The following is a 24,768-nucleotide window of genomic DNA, read 5'->3' on the forward strand; positions in this document are numbered from 1 at the left end:
AGGACAGATAACAAAGAATCCTGTAATCGGGGAAAGTAAGTGAGTGCAGGGGAAATGATGATAGTAGAAATGAAAATAAGAGTGACTCATGCCTGTGTGGCAGATTTCACTTTGAGCTTCCTGGCAGCCAAGGCAGAAAGGACTGGGACTCATATAATCCCTGGCAATGAGCAACTGTTTTGGCAGAGGAAGCAAACTTTTTCCTGCTGTTGAAGCATAGTTGTTATATAAAGGACACAAACTATAGAAGGAACCTATTTTCAGTAATGAGTGGATAGAAGGTGCTGGAATGCTCTTTGTATAGCCACTTCTTAAGTGCTTCTGGATAAGAACTGGTAAGTGATATTAAACTTAGTGCAGGGTGGGTTCTAGTACAAAGTAATATATGTCCCTTTCTGATGAACTGATGATTCAAAGACAAAAGGGTGGAAATGTCTTTTATCCTTTAAGTCTCTCCATGGAATTCATGGTTTGAAATATCTTTTCTCTACTAAGCAGCATTTATTAAAGAACAATTCATCTTTTAATTTTCACTAACTGAAAATGTGCATAACTGCCCTTAAGAAATTTCTGAGCAGTGTGAGAAAATTGGTGTTACCACACTGAATGACTATAATTCCAGCTAAAAAGCAAAGCCACTTGGCATTTTGGTTAGCCTGAGTGGCCCCTTAGAAGAAGATATTAATTCTATTAAGCTTTGTAAATCATTGGAAGGTGTTTGGGTATCCGCTACTGCATCTCTGGAGATTCTGATTTGGTAACCATGGCTTTTACAAAAGCTCCATGGGAACACCCTCTCTCTGGCTCCTGGTGTCTAGCCAGCTTCTGGGACTCTGCCCAGCCAGGACCAGAGCACCTCTTCTCAGTTGTTCAGATTTGCAGCTTGTATTAATCAGGGCTCTCCAGAGAATCAGAACTAATAAGATGTGTGTGTGTGTGTGTGTGTGTGTGTGTGTGTGTGTTTGGGTAGTATGTGTATTATATATATTATAAGGAATTGTTCCAGGTGATTATGGATGCTGAGAAATCCCGAGATACGCAGTTGGCAAGCTGGAGACCCAAGAGAGCCCATGGTGTTAAGTTCCAGTCCAAATGCCCATCAGGTTTGAGACCCAAGAACAGCCTATTTCAGTTCAAGTCTGAGGGCAAGAAAAGATCAGTGTCTCAGCTCAAAAAGTCAAGCAGGAAGAGTGCCCTTTTACTCAACCTTTTTTGTTCCATTCAGGTCTTCAACTGATTGGATGAGACCCACCCACATTAGGAGGGCAAGGTGCTTTACTTAGTTTACCCATTCAGATGTTAATCTCATCCAAAAACACCCTCACAGACACTCTCAGAACAATGTTTGGACAAATATCTGGGCACCCCATTGCCTGTCAAGTTGACACATAAAATTAACCCTCATAAGCACTTGTGATTTTGAGGTCCATAATCCTTTTTGTATTGGTTTGAATAGTGGTGTCCACAAATATATGACCAAGCCCTAACCCGTGAATGTGATGTTATTTGGAAAAAGACCCTGAGAAAAGGGTCTTTGTGGATATAATTAGGTAAGGATCTCCAGATCATCCAGGATGTAGGGTGGGCCCAAATCCAAGGATGGGCTAAAAGAGAATTGAGATCCACAGAGCCACAGGGGAGAAGACCAGGGTAAGGCTGAGGCTGATCGGGGTAGTGAAGCACCAAGCTCAGGGAACAGGTTCAGAGAGGCTAATAAACTTAACCTAAGATCACATGTCCTGAAGGGGTTAGATCTAAGACCCATTTCTTTCTGACTGCAAAGCCATACTCCTACCACACTTTAATGAGGAGTCCAAAATAAGGCTTGAGTTAGCATGGCCTAGAACAGCATTTATCAGAGCCTAAGCTGAAGAAGAGTGGTCTTCTGATTTTTTTTTAAAGATTTTATTTATTTATTTGAGAGAGAGAGAGAGAGATAGAGTAAGCATGAGCAGGGTGAGGGGCAAAGGGAGAGGGAGACTCCCTGCTGAGCAGGAATTGGCTCTCCTGACAAAATGCAGGGCTCAATCCTGGGATTCCAGGCCCATGGCCTGAACCAAAGGCAGATGCTTAACTGACTGAGCCATCCCAGATGCCCAGTGGTCTTGTTTTAAAAGAAGTTCATGATCTAACAGACTCTAGAAACACTAATTATTATAGTTTATCTGACTAAAGTTCTGAGAAGACTTTTAGAAAGAACATGGTTCCATTTTATTCACCTCTTTTCCTGCTGAACATTCATAGGTTATTTGTACCTGTATTCCTAGGTATCCCAGGGAAACAGTTATCTGCAGAACATTCTCTGGGAAACTCTGTCCTAGATTAAATACTCCTGGGCAGGAGATGCAACACATCTGAAATTTTCTTTCGTCATTGCTTTGGACTGGTGCAGTTAGTTCCTTAGCAGTCCTGGATTATAGTTTTCTTGCTGTAAGGTTTGGAGGTTGGACCCTGTGACTTCTCTGTCATAGCTTTATAAAATGCTGGGGTCCACATGTCTGTCAGTTGAGTTAGCGAATTTGTTCATTCTTTTCTGTTATGATGTTAGCAGAGGGATCCAAGGACAGATACTCCTGTGGAGTCATTCACACTCTGATTGTGTCCAAGTATCTAAGAGAAAGTGTCACACATTGGCCACTTCTTCAAGCTGTGTGTTAAATGAGGTAGTACACTTAGCTTGTGGGTCCCTACTCTGTATCTGGGGCAGCCCTTTGTCCCAGAGCCTGGTAATGTCACTGAATTTCCTCTGAGTTCTCCTGCCCATGACTTTCTGTGGAGCCTACACTGAGCTCCCTGATTTAGACTCTTTTCAAGAGGGAGTACTTTACTCTCTCTTCCAGGAGCTGGAGACTTTTCAGATCCTTTCAGTATTTGCCTCTGGTCCTGGAGTGATCTCGCCATCTTATCTACATAGTAAACAATAAAGAAACTCTGTGTCCCAGCCCAAATCTCATTTCCCTCATAGACCCTCCTTTATTCCTTACATGGATTCTTAGGCAACCTACAGGTAGGATTTTTCTCATCCATTACTATTTCCTTAATTGCTTCGGGTACCTTATACTCTCGTGTCTCCAAAGGTGCCATAAGCCCTCCCCGTGCTATCCCCGCCACCTGAGAGTAGGAACTATAGTTTATGTTTCCTGTCTGTTCCCTGCAAACTGTAGTATGATGTTGCCTAAATAATAGGTGGGTAAGTAAATACTGGATTAATCAGCCGACGGATGCCAGATCATGCTTGCTCACCCTGGCCCCAGGACCTTCTAGCAGCTGTGACCCACAGTGTAATAGTGGGCCTTTAGCTCGCAGCTGCATACAGTTCATGCCGTCTTCCAGAACAGGAGACACATTCTCTTCCTTCCTCATCTGGACCAGCTCCTTCCTTCTTCAGGTGGTGAGCTCTCTTTGGGGCTATTTTGATAGTTCAGTGAATCTTCTCTGGTGATCAGAACATAAGAAGCAGGAGAAACTTGGGCTTTGTCAAGGATGGAGAGCTTGTAGGCCCCTGCTCACAGGGAGGAAAGTCACCATTTGCTCAGCCTCCAAGACGCCTTTCAGGGTAGACTGTTTTTATCATTACTGGCAGTAATTTTCAAATGAACCAGAACTGTTGGTGTTTGCGCTGGGTTGGCTGTAGGTGGGGCCTTGCCCCATGTTGACATTGTCTGTTCCCAGCCATTTGTTTTTAATAGAGGTGCAGCTGAGAGGGTAGTGTTTATATTGATATCTTTATGAGCTTTTGGTGCACGCTCTTTGATTACTATTTACATAGGCTGGAAAGAGTGCAGAATACTGTGACTTCTTATTTCTTCTTTGTTTTTGGTAATGCTTCTCATTTTCAAAAACAAAAACAAAATAATTGATGCCACCTATGTGCTGTGGTATGCGCGAGGAACCTGACATGGCATGTGGCCATGTTCTAGGCGTGCGTAGGGGCCTGGTGAGACTGCACAGGCCTGGCCTACCTCACACGGCTCCGTTAGGAGATAAGCCTGACGTGGGGCTCAAAAACAGTGATGCTGAACATATGAAAATGTAGTGGGAAGTGAATTTGAATAGCTGTATGAAGTTGTTTTAAGACTTGGGGTTAAAAAGAAAATGGTGATAGAAATGGCGGCTTTATTTTTTTTAAAGCCTGGAGTCGTGTCTCTCTGAACTGAGGGAGCACCTGCCAGCCTGGGGCTGGCTGGGACCTGGACACCGGACCCAGTGCCGGGGGGCAGTGGACAGGCTGACCACTGAATTTGCCATCCCAAGTGGGGTCCTGTGATTATGGCAGGACGTAATACTAGATGTTGAGTATGCCAGCACTGTCCTGTGTGACTGGGCCCAGTAGGCGCTCCTTGAGCTTGGCCATGGCTGTTCCTGAGGGTGTATGGGGAAGGGTGAGCAGTCAGGGAGAGGCAGAAAAGCAGGCAGGGACAGTCAGCTTCTGGCACCTGGGGATCATGGCCGGAGGGCTCTTCTTACCCAGTTAGAACGGGTTGGTGACGTGTTGACTCCTAATACCTCTTGAGATCCGATTTTTACGTTTTCAGGAATTTTGCAAGCTGGTTTTTTACACCACTGGTACCTTGAAGATGGCCACGGTGGACATTATTTAGACCATAGAAATCCGTCAATGGTACTTATCAGCAACGGGAGCCCCCTCCTCCAGGTGGTTGCTAAGCATTTTTCAGGATGGCATGATGAAAGCCCAGGATGGGCACTGGGTGGAGCAGCAGGGACCATGGGTATGTCCCATGGCCAGGGCCTGGTCCAGCCTGAGGGTGTTCTGTGATTCCTGCTGTAGGCAGTAAGGGCTGTTGGTCAGACAGGGGCCAGGAATGACAATGTCTCTGTCAGGTACCAGAAAGGGATGCCATGTCTGCCACCTCTGGTACAGAAACTGATTGCCCACTACTCTCTACTTGCTCTCTCTGCTCTAGCCACACTGGCCTTCCTGCTGTTCCTCCAGAATGCCAAGCCCATTTCCATCTCAAGGCATCTCAGCTTGTTCTTCCCTCTGCCCAGAACACCTTCTTTCACTACCCACAGAACTCTCTCACGTCTCTGGGGGCTGTACTCCTATGTCCCCTGCTTGGACAGGCCAGGCCCCCTACCACTCTCCACCCTCTTCCATCACTTTCCCTTCCAAACACTTGGTGCTGTCCACCCTTGAGTCATGTGTTTGTGTCCTTGTTTGATTGTCTCCCCACTGCACGGGAAGCTCTGTGAAGGCCGGGATTTGGTTTTGTGGTGCAGGCGGTGCCTGGAAGGGGCCTGGGAGAATGAATGAAAGAATATTTCCCACAAACCACAAGTAATCTACAGTGGCAGTGCTGCAGACTGATGCCAAGTGGCTGTAAGGCCCATCTGACGGCATTTGGGAGGACCGCTGCCATGCCTTAGGGCTGTCTGTAGGGGTGGGGCTGGCAGCCCCTGGACCATGGTGGCCATCCCTGATCTGGGTTTTCAGCTGCTCCTTCAGTTGCTAAGAAACATTTGGGAAGAGTCTCACTGTACCTAGTTTGGGGCTAGGTTGTATAGAGGGGTTCCTAGCCTTTTTGAAAGGCTACATTTTTTCATTCATCCATCTATCCATCCATCTGTATATCCGTCCATCCACCCATCTGTCCATCCATCCACCCATCCATCTGTTTGTCTCTCCATCCATCCACCCATCTGTCCATCCACACATCCATCTATCCATCCATCCACCTATCCATCCATCCACACGTCTGTCCGTCTGTGCGTCCATCCGTCCATCCATCCATCCATCCATCCGTCTGTCCATCTGTTTGTCCATCGACATATCTGTACATCCATCCATCCGTCCGTCTGTCCATCCATCCATCCACCCGTCCATCCATCCGTCCAGTGAATACTTGTTGAGTATCACTAGGTATGAGATGACCCTGTTGAGGGTGGGTGAATCAGTGGTGTCCACAAGTGGTCCTGGCCCCATGTGGCCTCGGCGTGGTGAAGATTCAGAAGAGAGCTGTATGAGCTGGGAGGCACCCACAGAGGAAAAAGAGCAGGGTGGACAGAGAGACAGCCAGAGGAAACTAATTTAGGTGTGGGGTGCAGTGAGGGAAGCTGCCATTTGAGCTTAGACCTGAGGGCTGGGTTGGAGTTTGCCAGGTGGGGAGGGCATGTGAGAACCTTCCCAGGAGAGGGAAGCACACGTCTTCCAGTCCAGAGGTAAGAAAAGCCCCCCAGGAGTGGGGAAATGAGAGGAGGCCGGCATGCGAGTGTGCATGCAGCGGGAGGCGGGAGGCACGGCTCACAAGCGCTTTGTCAACCATGTAAGCAGCTTGGATTTTAGCATATATATATATATATATATATATATATATATATATATATATGAAGATTTTATTTATTTATTTGACAGACAGATCACAAGTAGGCAGAGAGGCAGGCAGAGAGAGAGAGAGGAGGAAGTAGGCTCCCCGCCGAGCAGAGACCCCAATGTGGGGCTCGATCCCAGGACCCGGGATCATGACCTGAGCCGAAGGCAGAGGCTTTAACCCACTGAGCCACCCGGGCGCCCCCTAGTTCATATTTTTAAGGTCACCGAACATCCATTCATGTGTAGAGGACATACCAAAACAGTAAAAAAACATAAAGGAATACAGAGGTAGACAACGGGAGCGTGCGTGTTTTGTAAAGTGTATCACTTTCCACACTCAGTGGTGCTTCAGGCAGGACATGGACCTGTAGGCACAGGTAGGAATGGAGAGACTCGTTAATTCCTGTTTTCGGTGTCACACAGTGTCTCCCTGTGGCGTAGGATGCCGCTGATCTTAGTGGCTCCTGGTGCCGTTCGCACTTTGGTGAGTAGCTTCACACTTACATGCAAGGGTAAATGCTTACGCAGGGGACTCCTCAGGTCGGATGCGGAGTGTGCACGCATGCGTATGTGTGTGTGTGCACGTGTGAGCCTCTCTCTGCCCCAGGTACCAATAAGGGGCACAAGAACAGGTGACAAATTCTGCAGCAGCTTTAGCTTCTCTTCCTCATAACTTCTTGAGTCAGGGGCTTCCACCCTCATGCAGCTGGTGGCCTGTGGTGCCAGGCTCCACGCTGGCATTTCAGCATGCCTGTTTCTTTTGCAATTAAATGCGGGTAAGTGGGTGTGATGATAATCTCCATCCCAGCCCTACCTCTCAAGGTGAGCAAGCTGTCATAAATAACAACAGTTGGCCCCAATTATCCAGTGACCAGAGGAACAAAGGAAAGCATAGATTAAAAGTGGCAGATGGGGCACATGGGTGGCTCAGTCGGTTAAGTGTCTGCCTTCAGCTCAGGTCATGATCCCAGGGTCCTGGGTCTGAGTCAGCCGGCTGCCTGTCAGCGGGAAGCCTGCTTCTCCCTCTCCCTCTTCTGCTGTTCCCCGTGCTTTTGCTCCTTCTCTCTTGCTATCCCTCTCTCTCTCTCTCTGTCAAATAAATAAATAAAATCTTAAAAAAAAAAGAGGTAGATAATTAGAAGTAATACCTTTTGGGTTATGGGGTGTAAGCAGACACACATGGCCACAGCTTTACGACTGGTCTCTGCTCATCCCACTGACTTTTCCTGTTAGTTGTAAGGAAAGGTCTTCTTTGCTCACTACAGGTAAGGGACTCACAAAAAAAATCAAGATTATATTATTTATAGCTCATATTGTTAAATCTTCTCCTTGATCTTTGGGGTCATTGGACCTCTTCATGTTTGTACGACACTGGGCATGTTAGTGAAACTTTCTGTACCTTTGTTTCTTTATCTGTAAAATGGGGACAGTGCTGTGTATCGATTCATGATAGATATCACCATAGCCTTGGTTCCTTGCATCCCAGGAGGGAACATGATTCCAATGCAGGAAGAAAACAAATCAGCCCTCAGACCACAGTGTTGTGCCTCTCTGGAGGGGAGAGGCAGAGGGAGACGGGGGTGGGGGTGGGGGAAGAAGTAAGAAAAGAAGGAATCTCGGTAAACCTCTTAGACTGTGACAATGAGGCCAAAGTGAGCTTTTATGAGAACCACATTTGAGCCCTGGAATAAAAAATAAGAGCAACATACTTTAAAAATTATTTATGATTTTAAGCACATGAAAGGCGTATCGTGTACCCAGGGAGGGCATAATGGGGAACAGCTGGCTAACATGTGTCTCGCCATTTCTGAGGATGTTCATAATTCTCTGATGTCCAAGAATAACAGTAATAATGATGCTGCCTCTGAGAATATTAATGATGATAAAGAGGGCCAGGGTGTCTTTCCTAGATCCTTCTGGACCCAGGAGAAGAGCCAGACTGCTGGGTTTGGTGGGGACTGACAGGGATTCCCAGCCTGCATCCATGGGCGATCATGGAACCCTTCCAAGGATCAAAGGTTGAAGGAAAGAGCCTCGATGGGGGAGTCAGGAAACCTGGTTTCAGGCCTGGTTCCACACTGATTCTGGCATTTCCTTGCCCCTCTGAGTCTCAGTTTTCCCATCTGTAAAATAGCAATGCTAACACTACTTGGCAGGCACACTTACAGAGTTTTCATGGAGCCCAATGAAATGGTGCTCGCGGAAGTACTGGACACTTCACAGAGCATTCTGTGTTGGAAGGGTCATCACCCTCTTTGTGCTTCTCCAGATCAACCACCGAGCTTAGTGCCTGGCATCTAGGAGATGCCTACAATGTTGAAACATAGAAACATCAAGAGTGTTTCTTTTCATTAAATGTTTAAAGCTGTAGAATGTCAGACTTGGACAATACTTTACAAGGCACTTAGTCCAGTTCTTTCTTTTATGACTTGTTAAGGGATCTGGAGCAGTGCACTGTCTAGGGTCTAATTATCCCTCACTGCTGAATTGACCTGAGTACCCTATCCAGTGCCGTGTGGATGATGAGAGTTTCCATTCTGCCTGACGGGAAGAGTATTTTTTCAGTGCTTTTTAAATGGTTCTTTCTCCAGACTCAGCTAGTCCCCTGTATCCATGGGGCCAAATACCCACAGGGGACCTTCTGCAGACCTCTGGGGCTCCTTGGGAAGCTCTCTCCTCTGGGCTACTCTGTCCTATGACCTCCAGTGGCCTTGTCCTCCCCAGACTTACAGCTCTGTCACCTCAGGGGTTCGATGGGCTCTACTTGTCTCCCCTTCCTGCCCCAAGGTCGAGAACCTTTCTTAAGGTAGTGAGGTGGAGCCGTCCCAGCAGCTGTCTCACTTGTTTCCTATTTCCCAGGAGCTTTGTTGCCTGATGGCCAGTATCCTGAAACCATGGTCTTGGTCCACTAGGGCTGCTGTAATGAAATACTACAGACAGGGTGGCATATAAATGAGGAATTTCTTTCTCACAGTTCTGGAGGCTGGAAGTCTGAGGCCAGGGTGCCACGTGTGGTCAGGTGAGGGCCCATTTCTGGTTCATAGCCCATCCTTCCTCACTCTGTCTTCACATGGTGGAAGGGGCTCCACTCTCATGACCAAGTCACCTCCCAAAGACCGCACCTTCTAATACCATCACATTGGGCACTGAGGATTTCAAAATTGAATTTGGGGGGAACCCAGACATTCGGGGGGCCACAAACATTCAGACCACAGCAACCATTAGTTCAAAGTGGCCAACTTGCCCAGAAGTTTTTCTGGGAAAATTAATGCTTAAGCCTAGAAGGTAAAGGAGAGGTAGGGGCTGTCCAGGTGAAAAGAAAGGGAAGAAGTTTCAGGAATAGGTACAGTGCATGCTCAGGCATGGAGGTAGGGAGCAGGTCTTTCATCCTGTAAGCTTAGTGTCCATGACATTGGGCCATGGGACCCACTTGTGTTTTATTGCAGATATGTGTCTGGTTCTATCCCCCACAAGTCCCTGAAGGCTAGGGAATCTCTTTCCAACATAAGTCAGTCAGACCTTTCAGCTTGGGTATGTTTCTGTTGGGTCTTGGTCAGGGCTGTGAGCAGATATTACCTTGATGTTTCTGATGAGACTCGCCTTCTACACCTGTTACATTTTTCCTGGAGGCAGATGATATTGCTTTCAGTGATCTGGAGTTCCCATGAAGAAGCAGTGAACATTTATCCTTGGCCTATGCCTCACCCCTCTAAAGACATAGCACATGTACCTACTCCTCCTAAGTGTTCCTCCCACGTGCGCTCTACCAGAGCAGCCACCAAGGTGAGGGTCAAGAACTGCGTGGAGGTTCTCAGCTAACCTTCTGCTAGAACAAAGCCCTGAGACAGCTGCTGGATGATTAATCTATAGCAGTTGAATATAGGCATTCCTGACCTCTGTTGGGGCTGGGCTCCAAAATACATTTGTAGGTGGTGAGGACAGGAAGGGAGCCAGAGTCTTTGGGCTTCTGGCTTTATTCTCCAGTCTGGTTTATTTCTATCAGGCCTGTTACCTTATGGCTGTTCTATTCCCAGCTTGGGCTCCTTCTGCAGCAGCAACTGTCATCATTGATGCTGATTTCCCCCTAATTTATCATTCATTCATTGATTCATTCATTCAAAGATAGGGAGAAGTTTGTAGAGTATCCTGCCTTCATGGAGATCATGGTTAAGTAGGGCAGCCACACATTAATCCAATAATCTCTTGAATAAATGTGGAATTATAATTGCAGTAAGTGCAGTGAAGGAGAGGAATTTGGGCCCATGAAATCCTAAGGGTGGGACTTGACCTTGTCTGGAAGTCAGAAGGGACTTCCCCTAGGAAGTGACGATTGAGGGAGGCATCAAGTGTGAACAGAGTTGGGGTGGGAGCAGGGTGGAGATGAAGAGCGTTGAGTGCTCAGCATGTTGGGAAAACTGCAAGAGGGCCAGCAGCTGCCTGCACTGAGCAGGGACTGTGGGGCAGGGAAACATGGAGACTCTTACAGGGTCTGTCGGAAGACCTTGGTGTGAAGACATGGGCTGTGTTAAGAACTTTGCCCTTTATCATTAGAACAATGTAAATGTTGAAGGTTTTTTTAACAGGAAGGTGGTATGATCAGATTCTTGCTTCAGAAACATCACTCTGGCTCCAATTTGGAGAGTGAATTAGAGGTGTACAAGAGTAAGGTTGCAAGGTAAAATTTGGGATGCCTAGTTAAACTGAAATGTCAGATAAACAATGAATACAGTGAATACGTTTTTAGTCTAAATGTGTCCCAAATACTGCGTGGGACTGTACTTACACTAAAAAATGGTTCACTGTTTATCTGAAATTCAAGTTTAACTGGACATCTTAGAATTTTTATTTGGTAAATTTGGTAGCTCTAGGCAGAAGATGTGGGGAAACCAGTTATTGTAGTAGTTGAAGGCTTCCCAGACTAGGAGAGCAGAGGTGGACATGCAGAGAAGTGGACAAAGAAGAAGTACCATAGTGGGTCCAAGTCTGTCATTCCAAAGCATCTGGAAGACAGAGTCCATCAGCTTCCCTTCTGTTCTGAAACTCCCATTTCCACGCACATGCCATCGAAAGACACATGGTGATGGGTATAGTGAGCACAGTGCGGTCTCCATATAGGGCACGTGCCTGGTCAGCACCTGCCTGGAGGTGACCTGTGAGATGTGTGCTGGGAACGCATGAGGGGGTCGTCCTTCTGCCTCCCTGTCCCTTTAGGCCCAAGGATTCCTGAGGGGTGAACACTTTACATTACAGTGACCAGTGTGCATGAAGGAGAGATTTGGCAGGACGGTCAAGAACTTAATGACAAGAGAGGCATTACTGTAAGTAGCACACTGTTTTTCCCCATGATAACTCATGGTTTAGCAAGTGAAGCAGTAGCATAGGGCAGTCAAGAACACAAACTTTGCCAGGAGCCTCCAGTGTTCCAGAGGTTACTAACTAATTTACACTCTCTGCGTGCTACAAAGAAACCGGGCCATTTAAACCCCTCTTCAGTGCAGCTTAAACTTTTCTACCTTTTTGTTTGCCTAGAACGTCTTTTCCTGCATCTCTGCCAGTCTCATTCAAACTATTTATAAGGTAATGTTAATAGGAGTGTGATCAAACAAGATAAAGCATGTATAGAAAATAAAATAAATGCCCGTCACTAGGGAAATGACTAAACCAATTAGCATTCACGTCTGCTGTGCAGTATTACACATTCGTTAAGGTAGTTGTATGTGAACTGACCTGGAAAGATAATATATCTGTGATGTATTGCTAAGTGAAACAGGCAAATGGTCGGACAATGCGTGAAATATGATCATAGTTGTGTTTAGAAAGGAATGTGTATGGAAAGGGGGAGGAAATGTACTTCAAATTGTTACTAGAGATTTCCTCTGGAAAGGAGGGTGGGATTGGGTTGGGAGTAAAAGGAAAATGCTCACACTTTGTTAATACCCTTTTATGGTTTGGGTTTGTTTGTTTACTAGACTGGCATTAGTTTTGTAGTTGAAATAAAATTAAAAATGCATCAACATTTTGTTAGTGTAAATAAGCCACGGTTATGTTTCAGCTGTTAGATTGGGGACGTTCTTCCCCTCCCCCAACTTACTGTTTTATTAGAGAACAAAATGGGAACAAAAGAAAGTTACCTCTCTGTAAAGCCCGACAGAAATGCTGCCCATAGATGAAACATTTTTCTGATTTGTCAACTAGGTGTCCTTTCCCTTTTTTTTGAACCCCTAAATGCTTTGTGTGACTTTTGTAGCATTTACCTTGATCTTGGATTTCATCCCTCTTTTACTGCCTCTCTAGATTTAAGCCACTGGAGGGATATCGTGGTAGAGAAGAAAATCGGCTCTCAAGCTAGAAGATCTGGCTGTTGCTCTTGTTCTGGTCTCCTTTTACAGCATGACAAGTTAGCCCACACTTAGTAGCTGAAAAATCAGTCACTTTTTTATTTCTCATGCATTTTTGGTCAGGAATTTGAGCAGAGCTGGGCCGGGGGATTCTTCTGCTCCATGGAGTGGCGAGTTGGATCACTTAGTAGGATTTAGCTGGACAGGAGGGTCCAAGAAGATGGCCTTCCTAAGCCTAATGCATGGCTGGGAGTTGAAAGGCTGGGCTCAGCCTGGGTCCTTTGTCTTTCTGTTGACTCTTACCTCTGCATGGACTTCCTCCTAGAGGCGCCGGCCTTCCAGAGACCAAAGCAGACCAAAGCAGGGCTGCCCATCTTCTGAAAGGATGCAGCTGGTGTAGTGTCCCTTCTGCTGTGCTGGTTAAGCAGTGACAGAACCCACTCAGATTGAAGGGTGTGGGAACAGCACAGCACCTCTTAAGAGGAAAATTTGTGTGTAAAGTTTTTGGCCATCTTTAAATCCATCACAGCTTTGGCATGAGAAGTAGAACCTCCATGTCTCAGTGACTGCATCTGTAAACCAGGAGGGCCGAGGGCTGCAGTGTCTGCAGAAGCACCCTATACATTATAATGAGCTCTATGTACTAGAGCTACCAATAATTATCTCAGTACTAACTCTATGCTTGATTTAAGGTAGGTACTTGTTAGGTTGAGGGCAGACTCATTTATCAGATATTTCCTAAGAGAAACACACAAAAGCAGGGGTGTGGGTAATGTCGCAGGGGCACGGCCTAGCTGTGGAGGACAGACTTCAGTTTGGTTGACATGATGAGTTAGATCCACGCTGCTACTCAGTTACTATCTGTGTGACCTTTCTTGACGCCATCATACCTTTCTGAGTCTTAATTTACTCATCATAGTGTGAGAGTAGTAGTATTCGCTTAGCTGGGTTGCTATGCGCATTGAAGCTAATTTGTGTAGAGCACTTTGTATGGCGACTCCTGTAGTAGGTCTTCTGTGTAATGATGTGTGTAATGTAGTCATGGAACAAATTTGGCCTTTTCACTGGTTTCTCTGTCCCGGTTACCTCTCTTCACACCGATGATTGCGAGGGGGTCCAGTGCCCACACTCTTACGAAAAGGCATGGTGGGGAGGGGGTAGAAGGGCTCTGCTGGCTTCTGCCAGTTTCCTCCTCTTTTCAGAGTGTCCCCTGCTGGGGGTTCAGTACCCTGTGAGCTGTGGTTGTGAGTGAATCACTCTGGTCTCTGTTGGATGTGGCCTCCTTTTTAGGCCTGTGGTTTGCCTTCCCTAGATGTATGAGATCAAATCAGAAGGCAGCATTGCAAAGAAGTTCAACGAACTTCTGCAGAAGCTGAGCTCACCCCTGAAACCCAGAGTTCCGGACCACAGTAACAACAAGATGAAAAACCTCTCCTACCCGTTCTCCAGGGAGAAAATGTACCTGTAAGTATGGACGCTGTGGGGGTAGGGATGTGGGCAGGGAAGGGGAGGGAAATCAAACAGCACTCCATGCCCTGGGCTCCCACAGTGAGTGCCCTAGTGCCTGGGCGATCGAGGAGGGGGCATGCTCTCATGGCCAAAGTGTTCCCTGGATCTGCTTCCTGAATCCCCTTCCCTAAGTGAGACTAACCCAACGGCGCCCCATGTTTGTGGGGACACCTTCCGTTTCAGTCCTTTGGCACAATGGATGGCGAATCGTGGAGTACGCAGCCATAAACCTAGGGACTCTGTGAGAAAATGGTCGAATACCAGTTTCCCTTCTGTGGGGAAACCATCCTGCCCAGTTCCTAGCCTAACAGGGTTTCACCGTATTGTAATCAACCAGAGAGAAGGAGGATAAAGCTTCGGGAATTCTGTGTCCCCAGCTGCCTCCTCATATACTCACCTCAGTTGCCAACAGTAAGTCCAAGTTGTTCCCTGTGCCTCTGACTGGCCGGCTGTAGTCCAGAGCTTTCCATGACCTGCTCTTTGGGTTTGATTAATTTGCTAGAGAAGCTCTCAGAATTCAGAAAACTGGGTTTTCTCACTAGATTCCTGATTTATTACAAAGGATACGAAGCAATAGCCAGATGAAGAGATGCAGAAAGGGAGGTTCTGAAAGAAGGTGCTTGTGTCCTGTGGAGCTTGGGGCCCAACATGGTGGCACATGCAAGTGTTCTGGTTCCCCAGCCTGGAAGCTCTCCAGATCCTTTCCTTTCAGATTTTTTTTCTTTTTTAAAGGATTTTATCTATTTACTTGAGATAGAACAAGTAAGCGAGAGAGAGATAGAGAGCACAAGCAGAGGGAATGGCAGAGGGAGAGGGAGAAGCAGACTTCCTGCTGAGCAGGGAGCCTGATGCAGGAATCAATCCCAGGACACTGGGATCATGACTTGAGCCTAAGGGAGGTGCTTAACCTACTGAGACACCCAGGCATCCCTCCTTTCAGGTTTTTACAGAGGCTTCGTTAAGTAGGCCTGATTGATTAAATTATGGGCCATTGGAGATGGATTCAACCTCCAGCCCCGTCCTCCTCTTCCTAGAAATCAGGCATGGGACTGAAAGTTCCAGCCTTTTAGTCACGGCTGGTTTACCTGGTAACCAGCTGCTCCCCTCTCCATTATAGGAGATTTCCAAAAGTCACCTCATTGACATAAGCCCAGCTGTGGCAGAAAGGGGCTTGTTATGCATAACAAGACACCCATCTCACCTTTGTGGCTCTGACTGGGAGACCAAATAATATGACAAAAGATGCTCCCATTGCTCTTGTTGCTCAGGAAATTCTAAGGGTTTGGGGAGCTGTGAGTCAGGGGCCCCGGATGAAGACCAAAAGATGTATTTATTATAAGTCACAATATCACCTCCCCTCATGAGGTGGCCATTCAGATAGAACTGTCTGTCTCTTAGAACCAAGACCTGGGGGCTGTTTGAGGTCAGACAGCATGAAGTGGCTGAACTGGGACAAGCATGTTGACCCCTGGCCTGCTGGTTTTTTCTTTCTTTTTTTTTTTTTTTTGTGCTCTGTGCTTCTGCCATGCTTCCCCTTCCATGGGCCTGCCTTCATGCCCACGGTGGCATCTGGGCTGCCCTCTCCCATGCATCTCCTGTTCTTTCAGTGCCTGGGGCCCTTTAAACCCAGCTCCTAAACACCTCTATCTGGAAGAACCTTCTGTTCTTCCTACCCCAAAGATGCTCTCCATCCTCCGAGTTTTCCTAGCAGTGGTCTACTTACTACCATGTTCTTCTCTTCATCTGTTGCTTAGGAGACACCCCTCAACCTGACTGGGCTCCAGGGGTGGGGGCTGGGAGCATGGGGCACCTGGGCGCCCAGTGCCTGGAGTACACTCAGCTCTAGGCAGGTGTTCCCTTTAGTGGAAGGTCATAATTTAGAGTTTAGAACTGACACATATCTTGCATAGTTAGGAGTTTGGTGGCTAATTGATTTGGCAATGGTGACAACATTCAATGAAAGTTTGAAAAATGAAGAGTTACCATCCCAGCGTGTGGAAACTACATTCTTTGGTGGTTGTTATATTTTTTACTATCTTTGTCCATTGGAATCCTTTCTACATACTTTTATGTTTAAAACTTCTCGTAGTATAATACTTTCTGTCACAGTCTAAAATTTCCTATTTATGAATTTCTCCTAATTATTATTTTCAGTGACTGCATGGTTGTCCATCCTATAGATCATAGAATTACATTTTATGTCCATAATCCTTATTATAAGTAACCTCATAATGAACATTTTTATGCATGGGACTTTTTTCTTCTATTGAACTTTTATTTCCTAGGATCCATTTCTATGATAAGCTCTCAGAATTACTGGGGCAAGAAGAATGATGTGTGAGCATGTGCGAGTGTGTGTGTCTTATACATCTTGCTGTGCTGCCTTGCAAAGGTTTGCTCTGGGCCTGGAGTGACAGTGGTCTCAGGACCAGGGTCATGAAATGAGTTGACCTTCTGTTTTCTTGGTGTCTCCAGGTACAACGTCCAGGACAAGGACACCTTCTTTGATAATGCCACCCGTAGCCGCATTGTAAGTACACAGGTCAACCCAGGGGTGGCGGGCTGTGGAAGGGAAGGGAAGGCTGAGTACCCAGTGTGGCTGGCATTCCTCTGCTCTCCCTGCTACCTTTCCTTGTCATTTGCTTGGGGTTGCCAACAACTGAGAGGCCTGTCCCAGAGCTTCCCAGTCTTCCTTGCGAAAGGCACAGCAGACAATTGCCCTCACCCACAGGTTGAGAGAAGTGCCTTCTCTTTAAGATTCTCCACCTAGGCCTGTCTTGGAATCACAAAAAGAGGAAGTGTTACAGCTGGTGGGAACTTTCAGCTATCAGATGATTCCCTGCCTCCCTTGCTTTATAGTTGGGGAAACTGAGACTCTAAGAAACAATGGATTAAAAAAAAATTTATACCAATCATTGGTATCTGATTGAGGACCATTGCTGGGCTACTGTGTTTCTTTGCCTCTCAGAGGAGTCTTGTGCATTTATATCGTAGGGAATGCTGGAACTAGCTGGTGTGTCCAAGAATAAAATTAATCACCAGCCCATTCAGTGGAAAGGCAGGATTCATGCCTGTAGCTGTTCTTCTACATTTCTTTCTTTTTTTTTTTTTTTGCCTTTTGAAATCAAGTTTTTGAATTCTGCAGCATGATTGCTTCTAATGAAAACCTGTATAGGGCCTGTGCCCTTCTGGCCCCTGTTCGAGCTGTGGCCTTTCTCCATTCACTGATCCATTTATTCTCTCTCTGCCTAGAGAGCATTCAGTCTAAGGACAGAGGAGGAAAAGGGGACCTGAAGAATGTTGCACACTTCTTCATGCCCCAGTGGGAACCTGGCAGTGTGTTGATTCCTAGGGAAGCACTTAAGCTTCTACAGGGGAGGAGTGAGGGTTCAATTTCTAGAAGGACTTCCAAGTCAGTAAGGTGATAAGGATTAAGAAAGGACAGGTGGTTAGAGGAAGCTATGGAACATTTCCAAGGCACACTGAAAACATGGCCTCGACTCTTTGCTTGCAGGTTAGGCAAGGAAACACTGCAGGTCCCTTTGGGTTGTGTTTTAGCAAGGTTTAAAATGGGCACATGATTTCTTTTATCATCCTATGGAAAAAGGCATAAACTTCCCATTTTTTTGGTTGATGCTATTATAAGCCATTTAAATCTCCCTGTGGCTTGGGTCTCATGTCTGCGGGGGAGTTATAGGGTGTTGTGGAGTTTACCAAATAATTGCAGAGTACTTATAAAATAGTACAATGCCATATAAACGCTGTTCCTAATTATTATTGCTGTTGAATTACTGCACAGTATTACAAGTGAATTAAACATTCTGGGCCCCATACTGCTGGAAGTTATTTATTTCCCACTCCCTCTAGGTCTGTGGCTAGAAGATGGGAGTGTGAATGATGGAGGAACACACTTCTCTCATTCAGCTCTTGTTCTAGAAGCTTCTCCCTTTCTCTAGTCCACCCCACATGGTTAAGAAGGGGGGAAAAATATTCTTCGACTTTTGTCTTGGGGTCTACTCTGCCCTAGACTTCTGTCTGAGGACTGTGTTCACATCTATAAACGTCATCCCGAGCCCCTTCCCTGTGGGTTCCTAAGCACCCCAGCCATTTGTCCCAGAGCAGACTGCCTTGCTTGGCCCCTCTTCATAGCCTGGCTCAGGCTTGAGATCCACTGGAGTGCACCAGTGGGCCAACAGGTTTACCTGTGTCCCTGTTGCCTCTGCAGGGAGGACTCAGCAGCCCTCCCTGCCAGGTGACAGACAGTCCCCTGCAAGCCCCATGTTCAGGGCTTTGTTCAGCTGGTTTAGGCATGCCATGGCCATTGAGCTGGTTGCCTGCCCTGTGCCCCAGAAGTGCTCTGAGCCGTGGAGTCTTGAGGAAGTGTCTGACTGGGGAGACGAGATAAAGACTCGGAGAAAAACTGAAATAATAGTAACAGTGAGCAAGATGTAGGTGGTCATTTTTTCGTTTACAAAGTAGGTTCAAGGTTTCTTGAAGCAGCTCTGTGAGTCAGCTCCGTTACAGAGAAGGCCATGGACCGTCAGGGTCCACAGACAACTCGCTCAGGACCCCTTGGCTAGAAGCCAGCACTGGAACTGGATTCCGTGGCCTCCTTGTCCTGTGCTTTCCCCAGCGTGGCAGGAATCAGGGCTGGTGGAGAGGACCGTCTCTTCTTCCCCTTCCCCGACAGTTTGGCCCAGGCACTTCCTTCCTGGCCTTCCAGAGGCATGTGGGTCTGGGCTCCCTGCTGTGTTTTCCTTACCTCCTGTAGCTGCAGTCAATTTATAGCCTTTCTTTATTTTTTCAGGGTGGGGCGAAGGGGGGAGTGTGTGTGAGGGGCTTAGATTCTTTGTTTCCTCAAAGCACTCAAGCCTGAATGGGTTTGACAGGCCAGGCACGAGCTTGGCATATGCTTGGCTTCCCCCTCCCTGGAAGTGGGTCCAGCTGCCTGGTCCATCGCCCAACCTCGTGTGGTGACACGCATGGCCATGGCACTCACAGCCCTGCTGTTGTCCTTCTTAGGTGCACGAGATCCTAAAGCGCACAGCCTGTTCCCGAGCCAACAACACAATGGGTAAGGACCCCCTCTCCTGCCTCTGGGCTGGTGGTGGTGATGGGCTGCTCAGGGGGCCAGAGCTGTCCTTTCAGTGGCTCCCTGTGGGGGGCGGTGTTGGGCAGCAAAGAACAAAACAAACAACCGGCCCCCACATAGGAGGGGAGGCTGCTTCACTCAGGGCCAGAAGTCCTTTTTGCTCTCCGGGAGCAGCAGTGCCTCATTTCTTGGGGGCAGGGTTCTCCTCGGGTTGTAGTAACTTCTCTCAGACCTTTATCCCTGTCTCCACAGTCTCTGAAAGTTTTTCACACTCACCCAAGTGTTACTTATTTCATTTTTAAGAAGAGAGGCGGGGGTGCCTAGGTGGCTCAGTCAGTTAAGCGTCTGCCTACGGCTCTGGTCATGATCCCAGGATCCTGGGATCAAGTCCCCTGGGAGCCTGCTTCTCCCTCTCCCTCTGTCTGCCACTCCCCCTGGTTGTGCCCCTCTGCTCTCTGTGATATAAATAAATTAAAAAAAAAAAATAAGGCATCTCAGAGGACAGTTAGTGCAGCCTCCTCCTTGATGTGTGAAAGAAGTGGCCTCCCACAGGGTGAGTGACTTGTCCAAGGCCACACGTTAGTCGGAATGTGTGGCTCCTGAATTCAGCATTCTGGTCACCAGAATGTGGCTGTTTCTGTTCCCTTGGTGGTTTGTTTTTGAAATTTGAGGATATTAGTCTTTGCAGCAGGGATGTCAGCATTTGGGGGCCCAGAGGACAGGCCGACTGATGTTGGCGGACTTTGCAGAAGACACACATAATGGCTGAGGTAAACATGGGAGCTTTTAAGCAAAAGCACGTGGCTTTTCCACAGGAATCACTCTGCAGGCTGAGCGCTTTCTAACGGTGTTACCATCACTCAGAATGGCTTATGAAACCTTTGAGAGAAAGTCCTTCGGAATTCGTTGTGGGGTGCCAAATCTTTGGCTCTTGAGGCAGCTTTGAGTTACAGAGTCCAAAAGTCATTGAGAGTCAAGTCTAGTGAATTATGTAATCACTCAAGCCAAAGAATAATAACACTGCTAATGATAATAATGGCTAATATTGGAGAGTTTGAGTGGGGGGACTCATAAGATGCCTCACTACCAAGAGAAGGAACCAGAATGGGTTTTATATAGTGACAGGGCTTTTAGTGTAGCACAGAACTTCTCAAGAGGGCGCTATATGTATGACTGTTTGCTTTGACGTATTCATCTTGCTACTGAATTACAGGTAACACTCCAATTTTTAAAAGTCAGGTCTTCTGTGTGACGTTATTTGTCTGGACCATGGTGCTGATGAGGCCGGGACATGAATGAGGGAGGTAACTAATTAGCCCAGCTCGATTCCATGGAATAGACTGGAGCCCTCCCTCGGAGCAGCCGTTTGTCCTTGGTTACAAGGACAACCAGAGGAATCAAGAGATCTTAGATTTTCTCATGGCTTCTATCAGAATTCTTGAATTTGTCTCACATCTTGACCAGTTCACTCCTCAGTTCCATTAATCTGCCTTTTATCCTGCATACCACCCCCAACTGGACCAAATCTGCTCCCTCAGATATCATATGTGAACTCCTACTTCCCACAGTTCATGGCCTTTTCCTTAGTCTTCATCTTTCTTAGCCTTTTACGTCTTTCCAAACCTTCTGTACCATCCCCTGTCTTCTGAGAGTTCATATCCAGGAAGGTGCTACTGCTGTGCTAATCTGCTGCCATTCTGTTTCTGCCTCCTGGACCACACTTTCTTTGGTTCTTCTTCCTTCTTCTAGATTCTTCCTTCTTCCAGATTTTAGATGTTTTCTTCTCCATATTCCTATGGCTTCCTTACTTTCTGTCTATACAGATGACTAGCAATCATGTATTTCCTTTTTCTTTTAAGATTTATATATTTATTTGAAAGAGCATGAGAGAAAGTGCACTTGGTGGGGAGGGCGAAAGGAAGGGAGAGAATCTCAGTCAGACTCTCTGCTGAGCGCAGAGCATCCTGCGGGATAGATCCCGTGGCCCTGAGATCATGACCAGAGCCGAAACCAAGAGTCAAACTCTTAACTGACTGAGCCGCGCAGGCACCTCTGGCAACCATGTATTTCTATTTTGCCCTTTTCTCACCAGTTCCAGCCCAACATTGCCAGCTTCCAGATGGTTATCTCCACTGAGATGTTCAACAGAACCTTAAAATCAATATAACAAATGTCCATTTCTATTGGATTCCCTCTCTCTCCCATTTCTCTTGCCGTTGACCTGACCATCACCATCTTCTCTGTTTATACTCACACAGTTCCCTTCACCTGAATGTCCTTACTCCATCTCCCCCATGTCCTTCCCCAGACCAGACATGGCTGTCTCACAGGTTCTTCCAATGCCCTCTCCTCGGCACTCCCACCAAACTCATTGTCTTTCTTGCTAATTGCTATGTGCATGGCTTAGACTCCCAAACAGTCCTTGAGGTGTGTCTGGATCATCTTCGATGCCCCAGTGCAGCTAGCTGTCTGCCTTGCACATTCTACTCTGTCAGTTTAGTAAGTTCATTAAACATGCCTAGCTGGTAATTGTGTCCGTGGACAAATGGCTCAACTTCTCTGCAACTCAGTTTCCTTTGATGTCAAGTGGAGATAATAACACTATCTTTCAGAGCTTTTGAGAAGATTAAGTACAGAACTGTGTTTTTTTTTTTTTTTTTTTAATAAACTGGAAAATCCTGAAAAACTGAAGTTTATTTTGAGACAGTCTCTGGGTTGTTGGAAGGCCATTAGGCACCCTCTGCTTTAACACTGGAAGTTTTGTGTGTGTTTTTATTTTCCTTTGAAGATCTGAGTTTTTTGATGATGTCTCAAATCAAACATCTTAAGGATTTTGTTGCTGTTGAGTAGCTTTCCAAAATTTGTTCCTTTTTGACATCCAGAAAATATTTATTGAGCATCTTCTAGGTGTCAAATGATATTATAGAAATGGAGAGATGCTAAGATGAATTTGACCTAATTTCTAGCCTTGAGGGGCTCTTAGCCTTGCCATGCAGACAGACATGTAAATAAATAATTATGAGGTAATCTGCTAGGTACAACTCTGGAGACATGTCCAGAGTGCAGAGGGAACACAGAAGTGGAAGGAATTACTTCTGTGCTTATGTCTGAGTATCAAGATAAATGGTCTAATATTCACTTTGTAGCTCAGGGGAAAGTTGGGATGTCAGTAATTCTACAAATGGGGACAGAGAGGACACATGATTTGTCCAGGATCACATACTGAATCACTATCAGAATTGGGTCTACAGCTTGGGTTTCTTTGCTCCAAATCCCATTTCCATTCCCCTTGTGATGCTGTGAACCAGGGGTGGAATTAGGTTGAGTCTTTAAAGTCTGTTACTACAGAAGCAATAGTTATCCAGCCACCAATTTATAGGCGCTTGAATTAGAAGGAAGAGCCTACCTTTTGTGGACATATATTGAACTTGAGATCCTAAACACCAAGGTAGGATCTTGGCAGGGACCTCGGCAGAGAAACATGGAGAAGTGAGTTCAAGTTCTATCTCCATTTAATTCAGTTAGGTTTTAGTAGGCTCTGAGGTGTCCATTAGCCTCAGTTTTCCTGTACTTATAAAACGATGAGTAAAATGAAGGAAAACTGAGGCTAACATATCATAAAGCCTCTTCCTTAGTGCCATTCTAATGTAAGTTAAACCTGAAGTACGCAACTCACTGTACAATACATTTTAAAATTCCCTTGTTGATTTCTGTGCTTTATGCATGGGAACGATGTAAGCAAGTGATGAATAATTTTTTTTTTTAATCTAGATTCTCAGAATTATCTGACAACAGACTCGATATCTCATGCAGATCCTCTGAAAGAACCTCAACCCCAATGTAAACAAAAAAATACAGATTTCCTTTTGCGGAGACAACCCAGCTCCCATCCATGTACCCTAAACTTCAGTGAACTCTGGTTCTTCATTTTGCAAGCCAGAAACAATAACAGAGTATTGTTGGGTTGATTTTGTGAACATGTCTGAAATGGGTACAGTTTGACTGTTTACAACGACGATTCTACTCTATGTCAACTGCATTTTGTTTTTTACCTGAATTTACTATCCCAGCCACTAAGAGGTCTTCTTAGGCCCAGTTCTGTCCATTTTTAACCCATGCCATAACATACAGCCTGTATAGCTTTTTAAAATGCAAATCTGATCATTTCACTGGTCTGCTTGAAATGGTAGAATAGATCCACATTTCATTTAGATAAAATCCAAACCCTTTAATAGTTACATATTGTTATGGACTTGATGTTTGTGCCCCCCACAACAGATCCATTCACTGAAGCCCTAAATCCCACCGATAGTGTGTTAGTTCAACAGTAGCTGCCAATGGGTTTGTAACCATTACTGGGTTTGTAACAAGGGACATATGACTGAAATTCTCTGATTACCAGTGGAAGAGAGCCCTGAGGCTGATTTTCAAGTTGTTTGTCTTCTGTCTAGGAAAGTCAAGTTTCCCCTAAAATCTTTGGCCAATGTACCATCTTACTTAGAAGATCAGAAAAACTGAGGAATGTAATGACATGCAGAGGCCTCAAGATAACATGGCCCTTTGAGCCATGGGGTAAATTTTGATTTTATTGCCCTTCTCTCTGTTTTTATAGAGAAACACAAATGGCTAGATTTGAGTTGGAGTCCTCCAGAGGATTGTTGCCTCATAAAAAAGAAGAGAAAAAGGGAGAACAGTGCTTGGCATTGTTTTCTAAGGTATTTTCGTTGATTCTTTAGCCCAGGAATTACCTTTAATATGGTCATTATTGCGGCCAGATTACAAAGCTTTATTCCCTTTGCCAGTGTACCCAGTTACGAAGGGAATTAGAAGATAGTGAAAATAAAGAAAGATTAGAATCGAAGATGGAAAATATATGAAAGATAATGATAATTTGGAAATACTTCCATTTATTCAGTATTATCACTTTTTTTTTCATTGTGGAAAATACATATATCTGAGTGCCTACTTTTGCGAAGCATGAAGCTGTACACAAGGTGCATGTGTGGAATTATTTATATTCCCATCTTGTTCCACAAAATTTCTGAGGTGGCTTACAAGAAAAACAATAAAACAGCATAATATAAATAAATTAAGAAATAAGAACCAGGAAAAACACAAATTAAAATAGAATGCCAAATCTAGGGGAAAAAATAGAATACAGATATTCAAACATAAGGCCCTGTAGTTCTGTAGCTGAGCTGCAAATTTGACCTTGAACCAAAATGAAAGGGGAATATGGGTTAGTGGTTTAGTTCTTGAGGTCCTCAGCAATGTCTTTTTATACAGAAAATTTTCTGAAATCTCTTGTACTATTCTCTGCTCTCTTATATAGGATAGATCAAGGTACCTTCTCTGTATAGATGCATATGTAACCTTTTTTTGGATGATTCAGGATCATCATTAAGAATACAAGTTTTTAAAATGTTTCCTTAATAATCATCCGAGTATTGTTAGGGTTGTTTGCCCCGCACTCTCTGATATCTTGAATTTCTGACTCT

At 45.7% G+C, this 24,768-nt stretch overlaps 1 protein-coding gene across 1 annotated transcript in view; it reads left to right on the forward strand.

The window, feature by feature from the left end:
• The window catches only part of ANO2 (anoctamin 2), a 338,274-nt gene that overhangs the window by 86,504 nt on the left and 227,002 nt on the right, over positions 1-24,768 (forward strand). Inside the window, exons 5-7 of the mRNA XM_032349035.1 lie at positions 13,982-14,133; positions 16,654-16,708; positions 19,201-19,252. Of these exons, the coding sequence (XP_032204926.1) occupies positions 13,982-14,133; positions 16,654-16,708; positions 19,201-19,252 (259 nt within the window). The remainder of the gene's footprint in view (positions 1-13,981; positions 14,134-16,653; positions 16,709-19,200; positions 19,253-24,768) is intronic.

This window comes from Mustela erminea, chromosome 6 (genome assembly GCF_009829155.1).
Source record: "Mustela erminea isolate mMusErm1 chromosome 6, mMusErm1.Pri, whole genome shotgun sequence".
Classification (NCBI taxonomy): Eukaryota; Metazoa; Chordata; class Mammalia; order Carnivora; family Mustelidae; genus Mustela; species Mustela erminea.